This window comes from Phyllostomus hastatus, unplaced genomic scaffold (assembly GCF_019186645.2).
Source record: "Phyllostomus hastatus isolate PE091 unplaced genomic scaffold, TTU_PhHast_1.1 phas_contig_17, whole genome shotgun sequence".
Lineage (NCBI taxonomy): Eukaryota > Metazoa > Chordata > Mammalia > Chiroptera > Phyllostomidae > Phyllostomus > Phyllostomus hastatus.
Window position 1 is genome coordinate 18,120,444 of NW_025333664.1, and position 23,396 is coordinate 18,143,839.

Consider the following 23,396-nt stretch of genomic DNA (forward strand, 5'->3'; position numbering starts at 1 on the left):
TACTAATATTAGTCACGCGACTAATGGGTGATAGGGAATTGAACCCAGGCAGTCTGGGTCCAGAATCCATAAGTTTAACCTATTACTTTACTCCACTGCTGGGCCTTATTTCCTCTGATCTCATAACAGTAGAAAGAGTGGGCACGGAGCAGGACTCGAGCTCAGAGGGTAGCCTGTGAGTTTCCCAGTGTCAATGGGGTAGTAAGCTACAGTGCCAGGCTCAGAATTCAGTCTTTCTAAAGCCTAATCTGGCACTCTTTCCTTTGTGTGCATGCTGTCACTCCAAAAGGTACAAGGTAGCCATGTTCAATCCAAGGCCACCTCCTACACACCTGCCTCCCGCTTTCTCAAAATACCTCTCTGTTCAACCTTCCACTCTTCCCTCCCAGGGTTCCTCACACTCCTTACCCGTTCATTCTTCAGGAGCTTCCAGGAACATGACATCCTAAATCTCCTCATGGTTCTTGATTTGGCAGATGGCACCAGCCCCTTTGCCTTTCAAGCATAGAACCACGGATCCTTCCCCAAGAATCCAATTATATTAGAAATGGATAGTTTCCCTTAGTGGCAAGGAAAGTGCTCCTCTCCATTCCTCGGCTGCTGTAAGCCTTGTTCTGAGAGAATCTCATCCTTGGAATCTCCTTATGTCACAATGAAGGATTCTAGAAGGAAGAGAGGAACCAAAATCTGATGGTCTAACATTTATTGAACACTCACACGCACTGTCTTATTTAATCTCCATAACTACCACAAGGTGAGAGACCTCATGCCCATACCACATGAGAAGACGGAGGCTCAGTGGCTAAATGACAGCCAGAGCCATGGGGCCGTAAAAAAACAAAGTAGAAGGCTCCTGGGCTGGGGCCTGGGGCATCAGACACCTCACCCTGAGGACCACCCTGAGGCTTAGAACTAGGACACCCTGAAATGTAGGTAGATGTCGCTGTCCTACACGTCTTGTTAAATCAGTAAATCAGGAACACTCAGAAAATTGCAAGTCCTCCACCAAATGGGGTGATGATTGTTGAAAGGAGCTTAGTGACTGAGTTCTGGGGTCCTTTCGAAAGTAGAGATTATAGGGTCTAAAGTACTGTTTTTCTAATAGATTAAAGATGGCAGTTGATAATCCCAATTTGCTCTTATATAAGAATCCTCAGTGAAGTGGTGGTGGGAAAATGGAGACAACTGTACTTGAACAACAATAAAAAAAATTTTTTTTAAAGAATCCTCAGTGAGCCCTGGCTGGGGAGCTCAGTTGGTTAGAGCATTGTCCTGATACACCAAGGTTGTGGTTTCACTCCCCAGTCAGGACACATAAAAGAAGCAACCAATGAATGCATGGATGGGTGGAACAACAAAATCAATGTTTTTTTCTCTCCCTTACTCTCTCTAAAATCAATGCTTTTTTTAATTTAGAAAAAATAAGACTACAGTGAGTAACTGTGACTTCAAGTATAGGCTGATTTGCCATTCCTATTTACCTATGCCTAAATGCGAACTCTCCCCCAACTGACAGCCAAATAAATATAAGGGCACTGAGCACAGTGAAAACAGCAGAACAGCTCAGAACAAAGACCCAGGCTCTGAATTACTAAATTCATAAGTCACCATTCCTGATGTGAGACACAAACTACTTACAGAGGCAAAAAGAGATAGAACTGGCTTTTTCCCCCTTATCTAGAGAAAAGGTGCAAAAGATTCAGAGACAAAAGAAGAAAATGTTTCAGAAAGAAAGAGAGAGGAGAGCACTTCCGGTCAAGATGGAGATGTAGGTAAACACAGTTCACTTACTCACACAACCACAGCAAAAATTACAACTAAACTAAATAACTATTACCGAGAATCATCAGAAAATCTAGCTGTAGGAAGTCTGACCATCAAGGAATTAAAGAAGTCACATTTATTCAGACAGGTAGGAGGGGAAGAGACATGGAGATGCGGAGACACAGAGACACGGAATGGATGATTCCACACCCATGTGTGATGGATAAAAATTGGGAGGGATATCTTGGGAACAAGTGAGATCCCAGCCCCACACCAGACCACCCAGCCCAGGGTTCCAGTGCCAGGAAGATAAGTCCCCATAACTTCTGGCTGTAAAAACCAGTGGGGGCTGGGGCAGAGGAAGAAACCGCAGTATTCTCAGGCATATCCTCTTAAAGGGCCCACAATGGACTTAGGACTTATGCAGACTCATTACCCCTGGGCTTCAGCACCAGGGCAGCAGCATGAAGAGCACCAGTGGCATACAGGGAGAAACTGAAGTGTCTGGCATCAGGGCTAATTCCAGTGGACAGCTTCCTCTCAGACAAAACTCCAGAGGACAGGCAGCAGCCAGTGTCCTTTTTCTGAGCCTTCCCCCACACAGAGCCACAGAGCGACTGTACCATATCTAACATTCCATCAACCTAGTTCACAGGGTTGCTTCACCCTGGCAATTACCTAAGGCTCTGCCCCATCCAACTTATGGGTGTGCTTTTCCACATTAGGCCACATTACTAAGACAGGGGATCAAAGCAGCTCTATCTAATACACAGAAACAAACATAGGGTGGCTATCAAAATCAGGAGACAAAGAAATATGGCCCAAATAAAATAACAGAACAAAACTCCAGAAAAAGAACTAAACAAAATGGAGATAAGCAATCTATCAGATGCAGAGTTCCAAACACTGATTGTTAGGATGTTCAAGGAACTCATTGGATACTTCAACAGCATAAAAAAAGCCCAGGCAGAAATAAAGGTTATACTAAGTGAAATAAAGAAAAGTTTATAGGGAATCAACAATAGGGTGGATGAAGCTGAGAATCAAATCAATGATTTGGAACACAAGGAAGAAAAAACCTTCAGTTGGAACAAAAAATAATCCAAAAAACAAGGATAGGGTAAGGAGCCTCTGACACAACTTCAAATGTACCAACACTCAAATCACAGGGGATGCCAGAAGGAGAAGGGAAAGGGCAAGAAATTGAAAACTTATTTGAAAAAATAATGAAAGAAAACTTACCTAATTTGATGAAGGAAATAGACATACAAGTGCAGGAAGCACAGGGAGTTCCAAATAAGATGGATGTGAAGAGGACCACACCAAGACACATCATAACTAAAATGCTAAAGGTTAAGTATAAAGAGAAAATCTCAAAAGCAGCAAGAGAAGAACAGATAGTTACCTACAAAGGAGTTTCCATAAGACTACCAGCTGATTTCTCAAAAGAAATTTTGCAGGCTAGAAGGAACTGGCAAGAAGTATTCAAAGTGATGAAAAGCAAGGACCTACAGCCTAGATTACTCTATCCAGCAAATCTATTATTTAGAATGGAAGGGCAGATAAAGTACTTCCCAGACAAGGTAAAGCTAAAGGAGTTCCTCCTCATTAAGCGATTACAATATGAAATATCAAGGGACTTATTTAAGAAAAAGAAGATGATCAAAACAATGAACATAAAAATGGCAATAAATTTACAGCTATCAACAATTGAACCTAAAAAAACAAACTAAGCAAACAAGTAGAACAGAAACAGAATCGTAGATATGGAGCTCATTTGGGTGGTTACCAGTTGGGAGTGGGAAGTGGGGGAATGTGGGAAAAGTGCAGGGATTAAGAAGTATGAATTGGTAAGTACAGAATAGTCAGGGGGATGTTAAGAACAGTATATGAAACAGAGTAGCCAAAGGACTTACATGCATGACTCATGGACATGAACTGAGGTGCCAGGGACTGCCAAAAGGAATGGGTGGTACTGGGTGGAAGGCAGCAAAAGGGGAAAAATTGGGGCAACTATAATAAAATATATTTTAATAAAAAGAGAGAAAGAACAATATGGAGTTTTTGCCTCCCCTGCCACAGACCTGGTATTAAAGAAAATACAAGAAGATCCCCTATAAAAGTTTAGGGGGGTTCTGAGAGAAACTCCTGGGCAAGGGGAAAGCAAGAGAAATGGTGGGAGGTGGCTACAGACAGGGGGGTGGTCCCATCAGTTTTCTGAGTTACCTACGGATCCGAGTGATATGGATAGGACAGACTAACAAGGGTCATCAGAGGATGTCAGTAAGTAAGCCCAAGAACATGACAAGACTCCAAAAGTAGACAGTGCTGGCCTCACCTACTGCCAGCTGAGAATGTGTGATTTCCTCAGGAATTAGGTCAGTGTTGGGAAAGAAGAGGCAGGAAGTTTAGAGAGCTCTGAACTGACTTAAAATGAGTCAATAAACCTGAAATTACATTCCCTCAGAATTACTGGATTGGATTTCCACTTACCTAAACACATCTAAATTAAGTCATCTCGTTCTGGCCTCGTAACTCAGTTGGTTAGAGATTTGTCCCTATACACCAAGGTTGCAGGTTTGATTCCCCGTCAAGGCACATACAAGAATCAACCAGTAAATGCATACAAGTAAGTGATTAAGTTTTCTGCTAGGAAGCAGGCTGGGAACACAATCAGACATTAAAGTCAGTTCTAAAAATTAAGGAAGTGCCATTTCTTTCCTAGTTCCTAATCTTACAACTGAATTGTTACAGAGTAGAATGTCAGAAAGAGTACTGGTCCGATTCCTATGTGATCTTGGGTAAATCACTTAACCACATGGGGCCTCATTTTCCTCCTTGTAAAATGGAGTTAGAGTCAATTCCACAAATACCTAATTTTTCGGACTGGAAGACGCACCAGACCATAAGATGCACCTCGGTTTTAGAGGAAAATAGGAAAAAGAATTGTGAAGCAAAAAATTTGGTAAAATATTTAAGAACACAAATAACATAGGCCACCGCCCACCCCCACAGTGAGCCAGGTAAGCTACATTCAGACTATAAGATGCACCCCCATTTCCCACCCAAATTTGGGGGGTACATCTTATAGTCTGAAAAATATGGTAATTTCTTTTCAAGATAAGATCATTATTGTTTTGTTCATTATAAGAGTTATGTAACAAACATTCACTGAGCTCTAACTACATATAAAGGCAGAAAAGATGAATAAGACACAGTCTCTGCTCATAAAGAGTTCACAATATGATGGGAAAGAAAAATGTAACTGCAGCCATAGGGCAAAGTCTCACTATGATAAAGTTATAAACATATATGAAGAAAGGGCGGGGCCTGTGTAGGGAGCATGAAATGTGGCTAGAATGTAAGGGGGCCGGGAGGTGTGGCCGAAAGTGCGATTGGGCTGGCGGAGGCCGAAAACTAGCCATCCAGGGGCCAAACTGAGCTTGAGGCTGCTTTACTGACCTGCATGATGTTTTGGTTAAAATATTATTAAAATTTAGCTTGCTTACCTATAATTGGAGAATGTGCTTTCTTCACTTAAAGGGGAGTTATAGTAAAAAATAAACAGCACCAGACCTATATAAATATATCACTCCAAAAGTAGGAGAGGCAGGGAACAGGAAAAACAAATGGCAGATGAAAGACACTCGCCAGAAAAAAAATTAACATGAAACAGATGATAATTATGAACAACAAAGAACTCAGAGGGCTGAGTGAATTTTAAAACAGAACATCAAAGCAAAGATGCCAGAGTTCAAAGAAGAGATGAGGAGACAACTGGAGGAAATGGCATTGGCAGAGCTCAGGAAAGAAGTGTTTAAAAAAAAAATCTCAGAAGTGAAGATCATTTCCGCAACATCAAAAAGGAAGCTAGCCTTGCTGAATACAGAGAACAGGGTTGCAAAAAGCAAGTGAAGGAGTTGAAAATGAACAATTAAAAAGGAACCAGAAAATAATATAGCTAACAAGTATGGAGATAATACAGGGATGTGAGGTAACATAAGTACATGGCTTTCTTCGACTTTCATAGCTATAAATCTTTTTTTTCTGGTTTTATTGAAATATAATTGTATTAGTTTAAGGTGTGCACCATAATGATTTGATATATGTATATACTGTGAAGTGACTGCCACAATAAATTTGGTTAATAGTCATCACTTTACTTAGTTAAAAAAATTTTTCTTGTGGTGAGAATTTTTAAGAACTGTAAATCTTAAGACACCTTTTAAACCTGATAAAGAAATAGATGTGTAAGGAAACTTAAAGACAGAAAGGGAACTAATAATAATCAAGGCTGGAAAGAAGATGAAAATGTATAACAATTACTCTTTTTTGACTCTTGAGTTATATATATAACCTATTCATATATATATGAATATATAATTTATATATATATAACCTATTCAGGAATGAATGAATCAACTTTTAAGTAATAAAATAAAATCAGTGTAATGCAATAAGGAATGCAGAGCTACTGGTAGAGCGCTACATAAAACCAGGTTCATTGAAAATTAAACAGGAGCTAGCAGAATGGCATCTGAATAGAAATCAGTGAAAAGAGAGAAAGGCAAAAGGATACAGTGTATGTAGGCTTCTGAACTGCACATTGGTCTATCAGGAATGAGAATTACTCATCACTGGGTTAATTACAAACACAATCCAGCTACATTGAGCACACTAGTCCAATTATCTGCGGCTCATCAAAACATCAAAAAAAAAAAACAGATCCTCACTCTAAGATCAAACACATTTGATAAAATAGGTTCCCAAAAGAAGTTAGTCAAGTCAGTAGAGAGACCAGAGCAAGCTTCTTAGACTTTGTATTAAATGTAAAAATACAGAAAATGGAACATCCTGGAGGCTTTTTATCCAAGCATCTCATTAGCTGAACCCACTTCCTCTTTACCATGAGCACAGCTGGCCCCCTGGACTGATGTCCATAATGTATGGTGTGTGTAAAGGAAATCACAGGATCACTAAATCTGTTGAAAATCTAAATTTCTTGTCCACTGGTAACATCTTAAAATTTTCTACTTAATATCTCACACTTAAATAATACAAAAGAACCAGGGTTGAAGAGGATGTGGAGACATTGGAAGCCTTGTGCCTTGTCGATGGGAATTTAAAATGGTGGGTCTGCTGTGGAAAACAGTACGTGTTTCCTCAAAAAATAAATACAGAATTAGGACATGATCCAGCAGTTCCACTTCTGGGTATACATCCATAAAAACTGACTGCAGGGACTTGAGAGAAATCTGTACACCAATGTTCACAGCAGCATTATTCTTGACAGCTAAAAGGTGCAAACAGCACAAATGCTCATCAATAAATGAATGGATAAACAAAATGTGGTGTTACGTACAATGAAATATTAGTCACACTCTGGGTGGTTTCGAGGATACCTTGAAATTACCTAAAACAGTATGCAAAAGTGTTTAAGTTCATCACTCTTCTAGGAAGAAGTATTTTTTAAGATTATGGGGGCTTACTGACCCATAAAGAGTTTAGAATAACTGAATGCAATTTTTTAATTTAATCCCTAAGGCCCCTCCCATTCTAACAGTCCACCATTCTAATAGCTCTTTACGATCTCCCATCTCTGATACTCTATGATTCTAATACAGATGAAAAAATGAACTGGAGATCTAACATTCCATGATTCCAAATATCACAGAGTGCATTCCCTTTCCTGAGAGGAAAGGATTCAATTTTTCAACATGGAATTCTAAGCTCTGTATGATTTAACCTCCAACTGACCTTTCACCCTCAGCTCCCATTCCCTCCCCACACCTCAACCACTCCCCTGTCTTTCCTGCAGTTTCCACAAAGTTTTGCCCCCATTCACACTGTAGCTTGGTATAGACAGTGCCTTCTACCTGGAATGCCCAACTCCACCCTTTTTCTTCTTGAGTCTCAGTTTAAAGGTTCCCTCCCCGGTGAGGCTTTCAATGACCCCCCACCCTTGCAGCAGGGTTTGGTGTGCTCCCTTAGCCCTGGACGCCGACTGCCTGTTACCACACAGGGAATAGAACTGTCTGTTCACTCAGGGTAGCAAACCCAACTGCCAAGAGGCCAGGGAGAGGAAATAAAGGTTTGAAGCTTGTAGTTACAACAAATTCTGGGCCCCTGCTTTCCCACCTCTGAAAAGAAAATAGAGAAAAATGCCAGCTTTGAGGAAAACAAACTGAGAGCAATAGTATTGTAAAGGCAACCAACATTCTACAGTATTTCAGAGATAATAGGGAGTGGTGGGGACTGAGGCCAACTGGGACAGAGTATCTTGTCTAGAGGAAAAAGACTGGAGCTGACTGTTGACTGGCAGCAATGTGGTGGGTCCAGTGTGGACAGCTCATTCACTTTTTTAAAAAAAAACCTGGAAATCCAGATTGCACATGAAATCTCCCAATTTTTACACGGCAGTAACTAAAAAACATTAAGGACCCATTCCAGATTCTCTGGAATCTGTTCTGTAAAGATCCACTTCTACCCATTTAAGAGAGAACATCCTATGCAGGGGGCAAGTTCCATATCAGGGCCACTGGCGTGTTGAGGGCTGTTAAACAGGCCCACTCGTTCTGCACAGGGCTCAAAGGGGCTGCAAGTGTCATACAAACCTTTCATATGAGGGACCTGTTTCTCTCTGGGCCTCATTTTCCCTAGCCATAAATCAGAGACGATGAAACATATTTGTGAGTCTTCTGGTGACTGGTGGGACGGACTTCAGGACCCTCGGTAAGTTTGGGTATTTTGCAGGGAGCCCTGTTGGCTGCCTGGACTAGAGGCCCCAGGTACAGATTTGGAGAATCCCTAGAAGATGCCAAGTGACTTCCCTTGGGAACTCAAGGAGAGTCCTGACCACCTCACAGTGCCTGCACTTTCAACTGAATCACTGCGCTTTCTGGTTCAGGATTGTAGTCCTGGGTTAATTAAGGCGCCTCTGGTTTACAGAGTCTGTCTGGTATATTACAGAGATCTGTCTGATAAAAAGGTATCTTCTGGTTTAATTAAGGTGCCCTGTGATTTGTGTGATATTACAGGGCTCTATCTGGTAGAATGGTGGAGAGGGGGAGACTCCATTCCAGGAAACAGCCACTTGGGGCAAATTCTGGTTGATTGGTCGACCTATGCTTAATAATCTAAGAAAATGATTTTTAAATTGTACTACTGCTTGGCTTATGTGTAATCTGGACATAGGACATAGCTGGTCACTAAATGGGTCTTTAAGCTACTATACTACACTGCAATTCGAGTTGTTTTGTCAAAGACCAGGGAAATGGGAATAGTCTGGAGGGAGAAAAAGAATCTGCCTGTGGCAGAGAGCAGAGGCTCAGAAGAGAGGGACCAGGAAGATCAGGATGGCTGCTGCAAGCATGGCCCCAGGGCTCCCGCTGCCCCTCCTGCCCTGCGGGATCCTCCTTACTTGGCTGAGGGAGTGAAGGAGGAGGAGCCTGACCTGGTCTCTCCATCCCAAACCCAGCGGGGAACCAAATTAGGTGGAGGACAAGCCCCTTCTGGGGCATGGCAACCGTGCTGCAAGGGAAAAGGGCACTGGAAAAATGAGTGCCCTAAGTGAGGGAAAAGGAGCTCAGAGTCTGAGAACTCAGGTATAACTATCAGCGTGGAGGACAGATACCAGACACTCTGATACAAGTGACATATTACACGGTCAGTAGACCTCTAGCTGAACTGTAACTGGAATTTCTGGAAGCCCTGAAAGCCAATTTTTCTTGAAGCCATTAGATGTGCTATGGGAGATACGGTTTTTTCTCTTCTGCAAAGGGATTTGTTGTCCAAGTTCCATGTGCAAATCACTTTCTATCCAGAAGAACAACAGCTCCACCTACAGGTCCCTCCAGAGCACACCCAGCAGTTTCTTAGGAAACTGTGGGAACGAGGAAAGCAATTCTGGCCTGAGGAAATTGAGAATCATGTAAACCCCATTGTGTGGGCTGCTGGAAGGCCAGGGAAGGCAGGGACTCCCAGTAAGAGGCAGTATCCCTTGCAAAAGAAGACCCTCATAGAAATATGCTCAATAATTCATAAGTTTTAAGAATATGGACTCTTTCAGCCCTGCCACTCCCTGTACAAGATTTAAGGGCCATAAATGATATTGTACGGAACAGTATACCTGGGGACAGCCTCTGGTATTCAGTATTGGACTTAAAGGATGCTTTTCTTGCCCTGGCTGGTGTGGCTCAGTGGATTAAGTGCTGGTCTGCGAACTGATGGGTCGCTGGTTTGATTCCCACTCAGGGCACATGCCTGGGTTGCAGGCTGGGTCCCCAGTTAGGGGCGTGCGAGAAGCAACTGATCGATATATCTCTCACACATTGATGTTTCTCTCCCTCTTTTCCCCTCCCCTCTCTCTAAAAGTAAATAAATAAAATCTTTAAAGAAAAAGATTCTTTTGCATTCTGGTTGACCAAGACTCTCAACCATTGTTTGCTATTGAATGGCAGGACCTGGAATCTCAGGTCAAGACCCAGTCCTGCTGGACAATCGTACCACAAGGGTTCAAGAACTCCTCCATGAGTTTTGGGGAGACCCTGAGCCAGGACTTAAAAAAGGTTCTAATAATATAAGGAAGAATTCTGCTACAATGTGTAAATGCATCATTTAACTAATATTATGACTACCTTGAACCATATGGCATCTTGTGGCTATAAAGTATCAGCACAGAAGGCCCAGATTTGCCAAAAAGCAGTAAGGTTTCTTGGGTTCCTGTTGAGCCCAGTAGAAGGAGTCTTACTAGGTTTGTCAAGGAAACTGGATCACACTGTCCAGGATTGGCCAGCCTGCTTGAGGCCTGCAGAGCTGTGGCAGCCAACTGTGAGCTTTTAAAAGAAGCTGAAAAAGTTTTTTTGGGGACAGCTTATCACCATTTACACACCCCACCAAGTGTTGAGCCTGCTAGAGCAAAAAGGAAATTTGTGGCTCACTGCTGGAAGAAGGGGCAGGTATGAAGCAATTCAAAACTCTAAGTTCAACCTTGCCTCCCTTCTCCCAGAGCCTGACTCGGCTGTGCTACTCCATGACTGTGCTGAAATAATTATTGAAATTTATTCTAGCAGAATTGATTTACAGGACCGTCTTCTAGAAGAGGCAGACTGGACTCTATATGCAGATGGAAGCAGTTACATAGACAAAGGAAACAGAAAGGCTGGATATGCAGCTGTGACTTCTGAAGGAATGAATAGTAGAGACCAAGTCCTTATTTCTAAGAGCCTCTGCTCAAAAAGCTGAACTGACTGCATTGACAAAGGCACTGGAATTGTCGCACAAAATGAGAGTGAGTATGTATATCGACTCAAGTTATGCTTTTCCTCATTTTGCATGCACATGGTTCTCTCTGGAAGGAAAGAGGACTATTTACTTCCAAAAAAAAAAAAAGAAATAAAGCATGTAGCAGAAATTTTATAATTATTAGAAGCTGCCCAGTACCTTTACTGATGGCAGTTATGCACGGCCTCAAGAATCAGAAAGAAGACACTGAAGTGGCTAGAGGAAACCATCTGGCTGATGGAGCAGCGGAAGAGGCCACTAAAGGAACATTTAGACTGCCTTTGATACCTGGTCTCAACTTGTCACAATTTGACCCTGAATATTTGACTGCAGACTTGGAGGAAACTAAGAGCTGAGGTTTTAAATCACTTATATTAAACCATGGTACACAGGTCCTAGAATTTCTAAAGCCACGTGTGTCAGAAGAACAATCCTAAGACAGGTCCCCATCAGAAAAAAAGGAAATAACACCAAGGGCAGTGCCTGTTTGAGAACTGGCAAATAGACTCTACCCAGATGCCAAGTGTCCAAGGATGGAAATGTTAGTCTCTGTTGATACCTTTTCAGGATGGGTTAGCCTACTAGAACTGAGAAATCCTTGGAGGTGATGGAAGCCCCACTGAAGAAAATAATTCCTCGAGTGGCCTACCCAGCAGCATCCAAAGCGGTAATGGGCATACTTTTTTTCCCGAAGTTACATGGATGATTAGTATATTTTTAGGAATCAAGTGGAGACTCCACCTGGCATGGAGACCTCAGGCTTCTGGGAAGTTAGAGATGAATCACACCCGGAAGAAAAATGTAGTCAACTACATCAAGAAACTCAGTCTCCATTGGGAGCAAGTATTCCCTATTGCCCTGCTCAGGATAAGGGCGGCTCCTTGAAACGGAATTCAAGTGAGTCCATATGAAATTCTGTACAGGTGACCATTTCAGGTTATGACTGGGATGGGAGATATGTATGTAGATCAAAAAGTGAAGGTAAATAACTACATACAACATTTAAATCAGACCTTAGCTGTGATTAATGACCTTAGCTGTATTAGAGACCTCTCCCTCACACTCTTTTGAGCCTGGATGTAAGATGCTACTCAAGACTTGGAAGACAGGGTCCCCAGAAGCCAGCTAGAAGAAAAGTGGACTGGAACCTACGTCAAGCAAACTTTTATTTTATGTCTTATAGGTGTTTGTAATCCCCTGGAAAGATAATTGGGGACCTATGGTAATTCTAAAGGACAGGGAAAAGTTTTATTTAAATATGGGAATGTGGTCCTAGCTGGAAAATGTGCAGATGTTGTCAACTGCACTGTTTGAAGAATTGCAACACCCAACTAAGGTATCTTACATTGTTTTAGTTTGTAAAATAATCGTTGTTGCATGGGTCACCCGGCCAGCAGTGATCACAGAACGCTGCAGATGGCTCAATGAAAACACGCGAGAAAAAACATGCACAGAGACAAACTAGTTTCTGTGGAGAAGTAGGGATGAAATGGCCACCCCCTCTAGTGAGGAGCGCGCTGATTTACCATCCATACCTGCTTTTATTGGGCTCATTTTGCATAATAATTCAGGTAAAGTACAGTACTCATTAGAGGGAAGTAAGGAATCATAGAAAACAAGGAAATCTGAGGGTCTATTTTGAGTCAGGGTAAAAGAGCTGTAAGACTTCCTCCTAGGACCCTTCTCATTCAACTGAGAGCATTCTAAACAAAGAAGGTTTCACAGTAATTTACATATTCTTTCTTAGGCCTGATTACCCGGGGAATCCGCCCTTTTCAGCACAGAGCTGCACCACCCTGTCATTGTTTCAGGCTTAGGTGGAGCAAGGGAACTAAGGCAACCAAGAGATAAGGAGATTTTCTCCCAGACTATGAGGACTCAGGCTATGTCAAAGCCAAGGAGGGAGGCTCCATCACCCCCTTTTGCTGCAGCCCCCCAAGTCCTTCTTTTGGGGCCCTCCCAAAGTGATCGTGCCTGTCTTAGGTCGTTCCCCCCTTGGGGAATCTTACCCGTCTTTGGCTAACCGACCAAGCTTTTTGAGGCTCAGTTATGAATAAAGCAGCAGAAGCAGCATTCCTGCCTGGGAGATAAGCTTTTGTCTCCTAGCTGGCTTACTGTTCCAGGGGCGTTCCCTTAGCCTTAGCCTAGGTGGGGGTTTCAGCTTCTGATACCAGTCAGGGCGGTTCCCAAAAAATCGTATAGAAATAAGATAATTAAAAACTAACAGCAGGGAATGATAGGAGAATTCAGGAGTTAAAGATTTTAGCCTTACTCGATAGGCTGACGTGACAGGCAGACCGAACACTTTTCCAGTTTCAAGTCAACTGTCAAATGGAACACATCACTTACTGAAGGGCTCTCAGAGCTACATGTTTTTACCTGCATCGTCTCACTGAATTCTCATAACTTCTATGAGGTAAATTCTATTATATCCACATTTACAGATAAGAAAACTAGCTCAGAAATAGCAAACAATTTATCTAAAGAAGACAACTGCAAACATTTTAAAAGCCCTTTCTTTCCGAGGGCTTTACTAGCTTAACCCTCTCAACAACTCTGGCCTAAGGCAAATAAACCATGCACCAGGGATTCATTCCACCAAGGCAGCCTACCCTAGCACAGTGCTATTGAATTAAAAAAATAATGTCAACCATATATGTATTTTAAAACTTTCTAGCAGCCACATTTAAAAAGTGCCGTAAAATGACACAAGTGAAGTTGATAGGGAAAATCTGGAGTTAAAGATTTTAGCTCCAGTCGATAGGCTTAAAGCTGTTACTCCAAGAACTGGAATGCGTGACCTACACAAATACCGGAGGTGGACCGGCAATTCGACTTTTGTGCCCAGGGGATCTGCAAGAGAGGTAGATGGTATCTGAGTCACTGTGCTGTAGAGGGAGGGAATGTCCTGAGGCAGATAAAGAATTGCTGATCAACAAATAAATACTCAGACTGAAACCGATTAACCTTTTTCTCCAAACCCCTTTACCTATTCTTTCTTCTCCTTATAAAAAGGTTGGCTTGAGATGAAATGTTAAGATCTATTGCCAGCATCTGCATAAAGCACCTACAAAAATTCAATCCTTGTCTCTACTTATTGATTCTGGTAGTGTCAGGAAGCATGAACAAACTTTTCTGGTTCCAAAATTAAGTCTAATCGTATGTTTTATTTGACCCAATATATGCCAACTATTATCATTCCAAGAAATAATTTTAAAATTATTGAGATACTTTCCATCATTTTTTCACACTAAGTTCTTGTGTATTTTAGATTACAAAACCTCTGAATTCTAATTAGGCACTTTCAAGGGCTTGGTAAGCACATATGCTAGTGACCACTATAGGAAGCAATTCATTTAGTGTATTTACTAATCCTAATGTGAAAAGCCCAACCCACAGAGCCACCTGTCCCTCCGTTTCAGAGGACACGCAAGAAATAATAATGGTAAAGAATTACTTTGTGACATGGGAAGGGCTAGTTTCACTGTTTCCTGAGGATCTTACACACGTTATATTCTGTAAGAACTTTCTCCAGTGGAGCCCTGCCTCCATGTCAGCCAGCCATTCAGCTGTCCCGCAGAGGGCAGGGGTCGGGCGCCAACCCTCGCGACCCCGTGACTCGCCAACATCCTCATCAATATCTAGAGAGCAGATGCACAAGCTGGAGCGGACTAGCATCTGTCACCTTCGAGCTGATGTGATCAATACGGATAAGAACGTCTCTGGACTCGGGGCCCCTCCCCGACCCCTCCCCATCCACCAGCTCTGACTCCGGCTCGAACTCGTGTTTGGAGGAGCCACCATCCCAAGGAAGCCATTGTGCACTTAGGTTGGCCTGCGACAGAGCGGTCGCTGTAGCCTCCTGACGCGACTCAAGAACGCCAGGGGGCGCCGCTTCCTGTAACCGGGATTTGTCTTCTCTGCGCATGCGCCCCAAGCTCGTCTTGGAGACCGCCCCGGACCCTTCCGTTTTAGTCAGGCTCCAGCGGTTCGCTGCGGTCGGTAAGTTTAGCGCGCTCTCCTTCCCCTCCGCGGCCACTTCCCTCCCAGTTTCGCGGGCCCTCCCCTTTGGCGGAAAACATTTTCCTTCTCACTCCACCCCAGCGCAGACGCAGTGCTGAACCCACAACCGCAGAACAAAGAGCGACGTCCAGAGCCGGAGTCATGGCGGCGACCGAGCCGGGCTTGGCGACCCTTGGGCGTACCGCGATGCTGCGAGAGAAAGAGGAGGGAGCTGGCGGGAGCTCAGACCCTCAGCGTAACCCTGCGGGTTCCTCGTCCACTCCTGAGGCTCCAGAGCCTGCGGCCGAACCCTCCAGCCACAATGCCTCTGTCCCCGAAGCCATTCCCCCAGATCCCGCGGCTGCCTCCGCGGCCCGGGAGCTGCTCCTCGAGCCCCCACCCTTAGGGTCCGCACCGCATGGTGAAGCCGCTCCGTGCCTCCCTCCAGGCCCTGGCGGCTCCCGGCCTGGCCCGGAGACGTTCCGCCAGCGTTTCCGACAGTTCCGCTATCAGGACGCGGCGGGCCCGCGAGAGGCGTTCCGGCAGCTGCGGGAGCTCTCTCGCCAGTGGCTGCGACCCGACATCCGCACGAAGGAGCAGATCGTGGAGATGCTGGTGCAGGAACAGCTGCTCGCTATCATGCCCGAGGCGTTGCGGGCCCGCCGATTGCGCCGCCGCACGGATGTTCGTATCACCGGCTGAGCTGCGGGAGGCCTGGTCCGGGGCGCTCTCTGGACTGGGGGGAGCCATAATCCTGCTCGGAGGCCTGAGCCTGGTTCCTCAATCCGCGTTAATGAAAAACGAGCTTTTTGGCAGCTTGTGTAGTCTGTTGTGGCCCTTTTCGTTCTTTACTGGGTATATTTTCCCGAGCGTATTTCCAGTCTTCTTTCTGGCTTGTGTTGACCCCAAGTTGGGAGCCCATGAGAATAAAGCCTTTGTTTCCTATTCACTTCGCCTTCGTTGGCTTTTGTGGGATCATTTACCTGTTGGCTCGGCCTTGGTATTCGCCACATCTGGGGAATTTCTCTTCTGCACGTTTTCTAGGACCCCATTTGTTTATTTGGAGGATTTAACGAAGTTTCCATGTTTCCCCCTACCTCTCACTAGCTAGAATCTGAACTTGTTTTCCTACATGAAAAAAATAGTGGTGTCTTGGGTTATAGATAGGTAGTTGTAGCCTCTTGCAGGCAAACAGCTGGCTCTGTTAAATGATCGTTTAACTGGCTACCTCTGTACTATCACTGCCGCCAATTTGTGCCACTAGTCTGCCTTTTGGGCAGAGTCCCCAAAGGCCCAAACCATAGGGCTGTTTTAATAAGTTTCAGTGCAGTTACTTATATAGACTAGTCATTTTCTAGCTGTGGTTTAAGCCTCCAGGCTCACCTTCCTTGCCAAATTTGAGGTCTCTAGAAGGATTTAAGCAGAGCTGGTGTGAATTAATGGAATTTATTGTTTTAGAGAGGCCAAGGGAGGGAGAAGGGAAACATCGATGTGAGAGTGTAACCAGATTGGCTGCCTCTTGCGCACACACACCCCCAACGAGGGACATCTTACAACCCAGGCCTGTGCCCTGAACCTGCAACCTTTTTGTTTTGCAGGATGATCCCCAATCCACTCACTGAGCTACACTAGTCAGGGCAACTAAAGAGTTATTTATATTGAGGGAGCTATGCAGAGGTTTTTTTGAGCTATGCATTTTTTGATCGCCAACTGCCTCCATTTATTTATTTATTTATTTTTTAAAGCATAATTGTTTATAAAGGGAAGAGGGAATTTGGGAACAGGGAAGCTCCACTATGATGTATAAGTTTAAATAAAGCCTTGCCATGCCAGGTAGCACAGTTACAGTGTCTCCCTGATAGCCAAGGTTGTAGATTCCATCCCTAGGGACACCTACAAGAATCAATTAGTTGGAAAAATGTCCCCTATACCAAAAGGTTGGGGATTCGACTCCCAGTAAGGGCACACACATAGGTTACCGGTTTGATCCCAGGTCTAGACAAGTACAGGAGGCAACTGACATGATTCTCTCTCCCTCGCTCTAAAATTAATAATTTTTTTTAAAAGATTTTATTTTCAGAGAGAGGAGAAGGGAGGGAGAAAGGGAGAGAAACATTGACTGGTTGCCTCATGTTTGCCCACAAAAGAGGACCCGGCCTGCTCCCAGACATGTGCCCCAACAGGGAACTGAACCAGTGACATTTTAGATTGCAGGCTGGTGCTCAATGTGCTGAGCCATACCAGCCAGGACCAATGAATATTTTTTTATTTAAAAAAAAATCAAACAAATGCATATATAAGTGGAGCAACAAATCAATGTTCCCTTCTCTGAAATTAATAATAAAGCCCACTCTGTTCTTTGAATCTTCAGCCCAAGAGGAGCTAATTGGAATCCACTGGCAGTTGAGATTGGTCTGAGAAGGGCCCTAAGTAGTGGGTGCCATCTCTTACCAGGAAGTCCAAACCTGTCTTCCCTGCACTTTCAATAATCAAAATCTAGTAAGCCTGCAGTTCGTTCACACCACAAAACATGAGCCAGACTGGGCTAGAGGCTTGTGTGGGGCATTTTACTTTTGAGTATTAGACTTAAATGAATTCGAAAGTGTTTTACATACTTTCTTAGGACTTAGGATCTTGAGCTTGCATCCATCTGCCTCCCTCCAGAAGATAAACCTGTTTAGAATGTAAAAAGTAGATGGCCTTTAAAATGGGTTCCCAATCCCTGGGCCCCTAGGGAAGCTCACCTGAGCCCCCCACCTCCCCCCCCCCGGCTCCTGCCCCCGCTGTCTTCCACAAAACCAGTTCCTGGTGCCAAAAAGTTTGGGGACTGCTGCTTTAAAAGACAATGTTTACAGCAAATCAAATAATGTATATTAATAGAGAATTTCATAATTCAATAACATGACAAAATATAGCAACAAAAACCTGTTTTATTTTTTCCAAATACAGATACAGAAGTTTGCATGTTTTGCAAATATTGCTTCAAAGCAACATTTCTATATACAGCGCCTTCTGTTCTAATAGCGCGTAAACATAGATATGTATCCACAGTGCAATGTTGGCTCATCAAGGGTCCACCTTACACATACTCTATTACTTTTTAAAGAAACAAAATGATTAGTCAAACCAGAACTGTTTTTGTCAAGGCAATTTTTTAAAGGTGGATAGTTTTACTCAAAACTTAGGTAGTGTACATATTTCTAAATGGTAACAGTAATATTTGCAAATAACAGTTTCCAGTGCTCCAAATTGGGGTTTACTCAACTTGACCCAGGAATGAGGATGGAGCCCCTCAACATGGCTTTAAATTAGGGAAGTACACTGAGGTTATCAGAACTTGGAGTCATCCCTGCTTCCCTAAGGACAAAAGTCACAATGAGTGAAATGGAATTAGTTCTTCAATTAACAGACAAAACTAGGGTAGTTCAGTTTCTGATTCCATCTTTGAAAAAGACATGAGATTGACAACCTTAAATTACAGCTTCCCAGGGTGTGACGCTCAAACTTATTTTCAGGAAAAAAAAATCAGTAATAATACAAGTCATACCTCACAGTTGTGGCTACAGAAAACCATCCTGTTTCTTTCCTTTTCAGACAAGCATCACATAGTTCTCATAATGTGGCTGTCTGATTAAGTTATGCAAAGCAGATGCCATGCACACTCCTTGAGCGTTTCTTCCCATACCAGAAACGCCAACTTTAGCAATGGGAAACAGCCTCTTGTAGAGAGGAATTGTGTCAGCTTTTATTACAAATGTCATAGCTACTACATGTGCTCCTTCTGATGGATAAGCTACAGCAGGTCAACTTGTACTAAATTCGTTTTATATCACATGGTGAATAAATCACTGGACAGCACACCTTGAAACAGATCTTGGTACAGAGGCCTCCATGACTGTAATGACCTGTGCCTTAAAGCCTAACCATTCCACAGATCACAGGAGATAACTGTCATTGCTACTGAGATATTGGCTACTTCACGTTTACATAGTAAATATTTGCAGCATATAACATTACAGATTCATAAACCCATAATTAACTTGTGAGTGTTAATGGACAACTGTGCTTTGCTTTTCGCCTTTAGTGATAAGAAAACTAAAATGAGTCACTCCTCAAAACATGGAACATTTTTTTTAACTTTGCCTACTAAGGAAAAACAACAATATAGCAATTACATGTGGAACCGTAACCTGCGAGAGTAACAGATATTGTGTCAAAAGGTACAGATTGTACCTGGACCTTAAGCAGCATCATCACCTTAATCTCACAAAATAACACAAACAGGAAATTTAAACTGTTAAAGGATATTAAAACAAACCTGAAAATGCCACTACTGAATATACACCCTTCAGGGAAGGAGGAAAGCAACACTTAGAATCTGAAGTTTGTTTACAACAATATAAAATAAGGTAATTCCCCAAATCACATCTTTGTAACAAATCTTTACAGTGAAAAAGTTCAAAATTTTGGGAAACTTTTTTTGGACATTGAGAAGAACTGGGAAGCTGTTGATATTAAGAAGTGGGTAGAAAATGCTGTCCTTTGGGTTCCAGACCCTGCCTGCTTCAGTTTGGAATTCCTCCTAGATTCCTAGTACAGTGAGATTCTGGTTCCTCCACAGGCTGATGGGCTCTGCTATAAAAGACACTACCCAGCCAACTCTGGAGTGAAAGCATACGAAACTTGTCCCCGGTACCATGAAGTCATGCAAGAGATGTGGTGAGGAAAGTGAAGAGTCCTACAGAGAAGGTAGGGCAGCCAAGGCCTCTGCTCCTTCCCAATCTCCACAGAAGGATGAAGTCACGACATTCCCATGAAGCTGGAAAAATGAAAATGATGTCTGCTGCCTAAATCCATGCCAGGCAGAAACCAGAAGGCTTGGCATGTACCCCAACCTGACAGAAAAGTCAATTAAATAAGCTGCAAGTTGAATTTACAACTGTTTCCGACGAAACTTTTTTGGCTCTCATTCCATTTATCATCAGTGGCACGATTTCAAGTGAAGTTTGTGCAAAAAGACTCACTCTCCATCCAACAATGTGCACAGAAGAAGGGAATCTCAAGAGTCTTATTTGCTACCTTCTCGGTAGGCTCTGAGATCAGAGTGCCTGGCCCTCTGGCAGCCAAAACGGCCTCTTTGTCCAACGTCCATCACATCCCCTCTGCTCAGATCCCTGAAGTCAGTCGGTGTCACGTGCATTCGGCATGCTAGGTTTATTTATTTAAAAATGCAAAGTCCTTCCTGCAGGCACCCCAGGATTGTGCCTGCATTAGTTCTGGGTGCCCAGGTTCATGTTGAGCAGCAGAGCGCAATCTGCTGTACCTTGCCCAGGTCCGTCAGCAGCTGCTTAATGCAATGCTTGAGCTGAGGAAGCCTGGCCAGCGGCTGCGGGGGCTCCAGTTCCCCGGTGTAGTCCAGCCAGCTCTCCAACACTGTAGGCAGAAGAGAGAGAGAAGACCCAGTGAGTTCCCAACACTTGATGTGCAAGACTCTCAACAAAAATTTTAGCACCATATCCCATCTGACTGCTCATGAGGGGCTGGGAAGGGAAGGCCAGTTCAGGAAACAAGGCCAGTTCATCATCCTCTCTACAAATTACTCCTGGGGTAAAACTCAAATGCTTTAGAGCAGGAGAGTCCAACCAAACTTTCTGCGATGATGGAAATGGTCTATGTTTGTGTTGTTTCAGAGTAGCCACCGGCCATATGTAGCTGCTGAGCACTTAAAAATGTGGCTAGTGCAAATGAGGAACTAATTTAAGTTTTATTCAATTTTAATTAAACAGCCACACATAGCAAGTCTATTACTGCAGCAGTGCAACGCTAGTCTAGAAGGCTTTCTGAAGCAACATATAGCCTCACACATAATCCTTTCCCCTCCTCAAAACCAGCCCTCTGCCTTCCATCCCACCTTTCTAAATGCTTTGTTTCCTGCAAGTTACTTCTTAGGGAAACTTTTCCCAACTCTACACCCTGAGTCTGGTCCTCGTGCTAGGTATGCTCTCATGTTCTCCTCCTTCGGAGCACCTACCATAGTTTGTAATCATATATAATGGTGATGACTTAATCTTTCTCTATGCAAGTAGAGGCCGATTCTGCCTTGTTCACCATTATACCCCTAACATTCAATTGTGTGTGGAACTCAAAGGCAGTGAAAAGAATGTGGGAATGGCCTGGTGAAATGCCCCACTGACTGCTCAACCTCCACAGAGCTCACCTTCCCCCCTCATCAAATTTCGTATTGGTACTTATGCGTTCCAAGGAGGAGGAACCTTCCTTTCTTCCGATACCAACATGTACAACATGAAAGTAACAAAAATAAGACTGCCTTCTCAGACCTGAACTTGAAAACCAAGAGTAAAGGATCAAAGTCACGTGAGAGTGACTACCGACCTCCTGAGCAAGAAAAACTCCACAGTGACCACTTTCAATACATCTGTAAGTCTTTAAAAAAGAAAAAAACAAAAAACAAGCAAACAAAAAAACCTAGAAGGAGACAGAGCATTATTCAGCAAAAGGGAAAAATGACTCCAAATCAATGCTGGGAGAGGTCATCTGGGTGAGTCTGAAGAAGAGGGAGTCAGGGCTGGCTAGACTGATTGATTCCAAGAGACAGACAGACAGACAAATGGTCCCTAGCAAGATGATCCTACAGCCCTGGCTGGAGTGGGTCAGTGGACTGAACACCAGCCTACAAACCTGGCCAGGGCCCCAGTAGGGGGTGTGTGAGAGTCAACCACACACTGATGTTTCTCTCCCTCTCTTTCTACCTTCCTTCCCCCCTCTCTAAAATTAAATAAATAAAATCTTAAAAAAAAAAAAAAGATGATCCTACAATTGCTGAGAGGCCCCTCTGTTATGGTCACTGTAACTACTTCAGATATAATTCCAGGTTCACCAGAAATATCCCCCAACACTGTGGTGACCCAGGAAGCATACACAGGGAGAAAGCACCAGTGCACAGACCAGGAGAATCTGAGAATCTGAATGTGTCTGTTTAGGGCCCTTAAGATGGAAGCCCTCTCTAGATTTGTACAACCAACAGCATCTCCTCTGAACCCCAGCATCCAGCAGGCCTGCCTTTTCTCCACACCATGTGCTGGACCATCACCCTAAGTTTTTCTTTTAAAAAGTTCAAAGTCAGTATACTGACTATAAGCAAGGCAGAAGGCTTCATTTCAAATACACTTAGACCAACTGAGTGTATTTGCTCTTAGTTGAGGCAATGCTCTCTAAAGTAACATATTTTCTTAAAATAATATATATTTCAAATGCTAAATGATTCAAAATTTTCGTGGTTATTAAATATCTTTTGTCTTTTAGTTTTACAATATTATTCTCACAACTACATAATTAAATAATGATTAATATCAAAACAATGACATTTAAAAACATGTATCAGTCCACATAACAGCTTACTAGGCAGTTTTAAGAACAGTATTATATCCAACTTGCAATGGAAGCTTAGCTTATCTCAATAGTATTTAATGAACTGAAGAGTTCACTCCCTACTACAGTAGAAATAAAACAGGATTCTGATTAACCAATTAAATAAAATGTAAGTCTGTTTATCTGCATAAAATCTTTAAATTTTGTTAAGTGATTTTCATGCTTCCTCAGTACCTCTCAGGGCCTGGAGTATCAGCACACGAACAGGGTATATGGCCCCAAATCAGCAGGGCACAACACAGAAAGTTCTCTGGAAGGCCAGAGAAGGGAGCCCAGGCATGTCATCCTTACTATACTGCCCAAGCTGCATGGAAGGGGATGGGAGGGGACAGGGGTGTCAGTCGGTGAGTAAGAAGTAGGTAGGCCCAGACTTCTCCTCTAATGGCAGGTTCCTTTGGCAAGAACAGAATGCTGTTCACCCTGTTTCCACGACGCTAAGCCTCCCCTTTTCAGGGACCCAGAGCCATTCCTACTTTCAACATCTATAATTTTCGGTCTGATATTTAATACTATTTCAGCAACCTAGTAGGGTTTTCAGACAGTGGCATCAATTACAATTCTAAGGTGCCCAAGCAAATCTTTTAGGAGTAAAAAAGGCAAAAAATACTCCCCCTTCCAGAAATGCCCTCACAACTGGACTCTGGTTAGCCTCCTATTTTCAGTTCCTCAGGTTTGCCTCAGGGGCAAGACATAAGCATGAGGGTATGTAGGTCTCTCTGCCCACCCCCTCTCTTCTCACTACCCTCCAATACAGCAATCTATTTTCCAGTAGAGCCAGTCCTCTTAACATCCACTCTGAGCCACCTTCTCTCCAGCAGAAGACATCACGCTCTCCAAGGCTCCACTTCAGTACCAGGAGTTCCAGGAAGCCTTCATGTTATTGCTTCCCCTCGCAGCAG

General features: G+C 43.4%; 3 protein-coding genes across 5 annotated transcripts in view; 1 reads left to right on the plus strand and 2 right to left on the minus strand.

Annotated features, from left to right (window-relative positions):
* Positions 1–459, minus strand: part of CNBD2 (cyclic nucleotide binding domain containing 2) — a 52,416-nt gene extending 51,957 nt beyond the window's left edge. For both annotated transcript variants that reach the window (XM_045832717.1, XM_045832715.1), the window contains exon 1: positions 409–459. In XM_045832717.1, coding sequence (XP_045688673.1) covers positions 409–459 — 51 coding nt within the window. The remainder of the gene's footprint in view (positions 1–408) is intronic.
* Positions 460–14,979: 14,520 nt separating this feature from the next.
* On the plus strand, positions 14,980–15,997 carry SCAND1 (SCAN domain containing 1). Its single transcript, XM_045833238.1, has 2 exons — positions 14,980–15,048; positions 15,151–15,997. Exon 2 carries the CDS (start codon positions 15,211–15,213, stop codon positions 15,748–15,750), a length of 540 nt encoding a protein of 179 aa, XP_045689194.1. The 5' UTR covers positions 14,980–15,048; positions 15,151–15,210; the 3' UTR covers positions 15,751–15,997.
* A 1,963-nt stretch (positions 15,998–17,960) lies between these two features.
* PHF20 (PHD finger protein 20) overlaps positions 17,961–23,396 on the minus strand; it is a 100,033-nt gene continuing 94,597 nt past the window's right edge. For both annotated transcript variants that reach the window (XM_045832928.1, XM_045832927.1), the window contains one exon: positions 17,961–20,481. In XM_045832928.1, coding sequence (XP_045688884.1) covers positions 20,339–20,481 — 143 coding nt within the window. In that variant the 3' untranslated portion in view covers positions 17,961–20,338. The remainder of the gene's footprint in view (positions 20,482–23,396) is intronic.

Excerpts from the sequence above, each read along its gene's own strand:
- SCAND1 (XM_045833238.1), top strand. The coding sequence starts at position 15,211 with ATGGCGGCGACCGAGCCGGGCTTGGCGACCCTTGGGCGTACCGCGATG.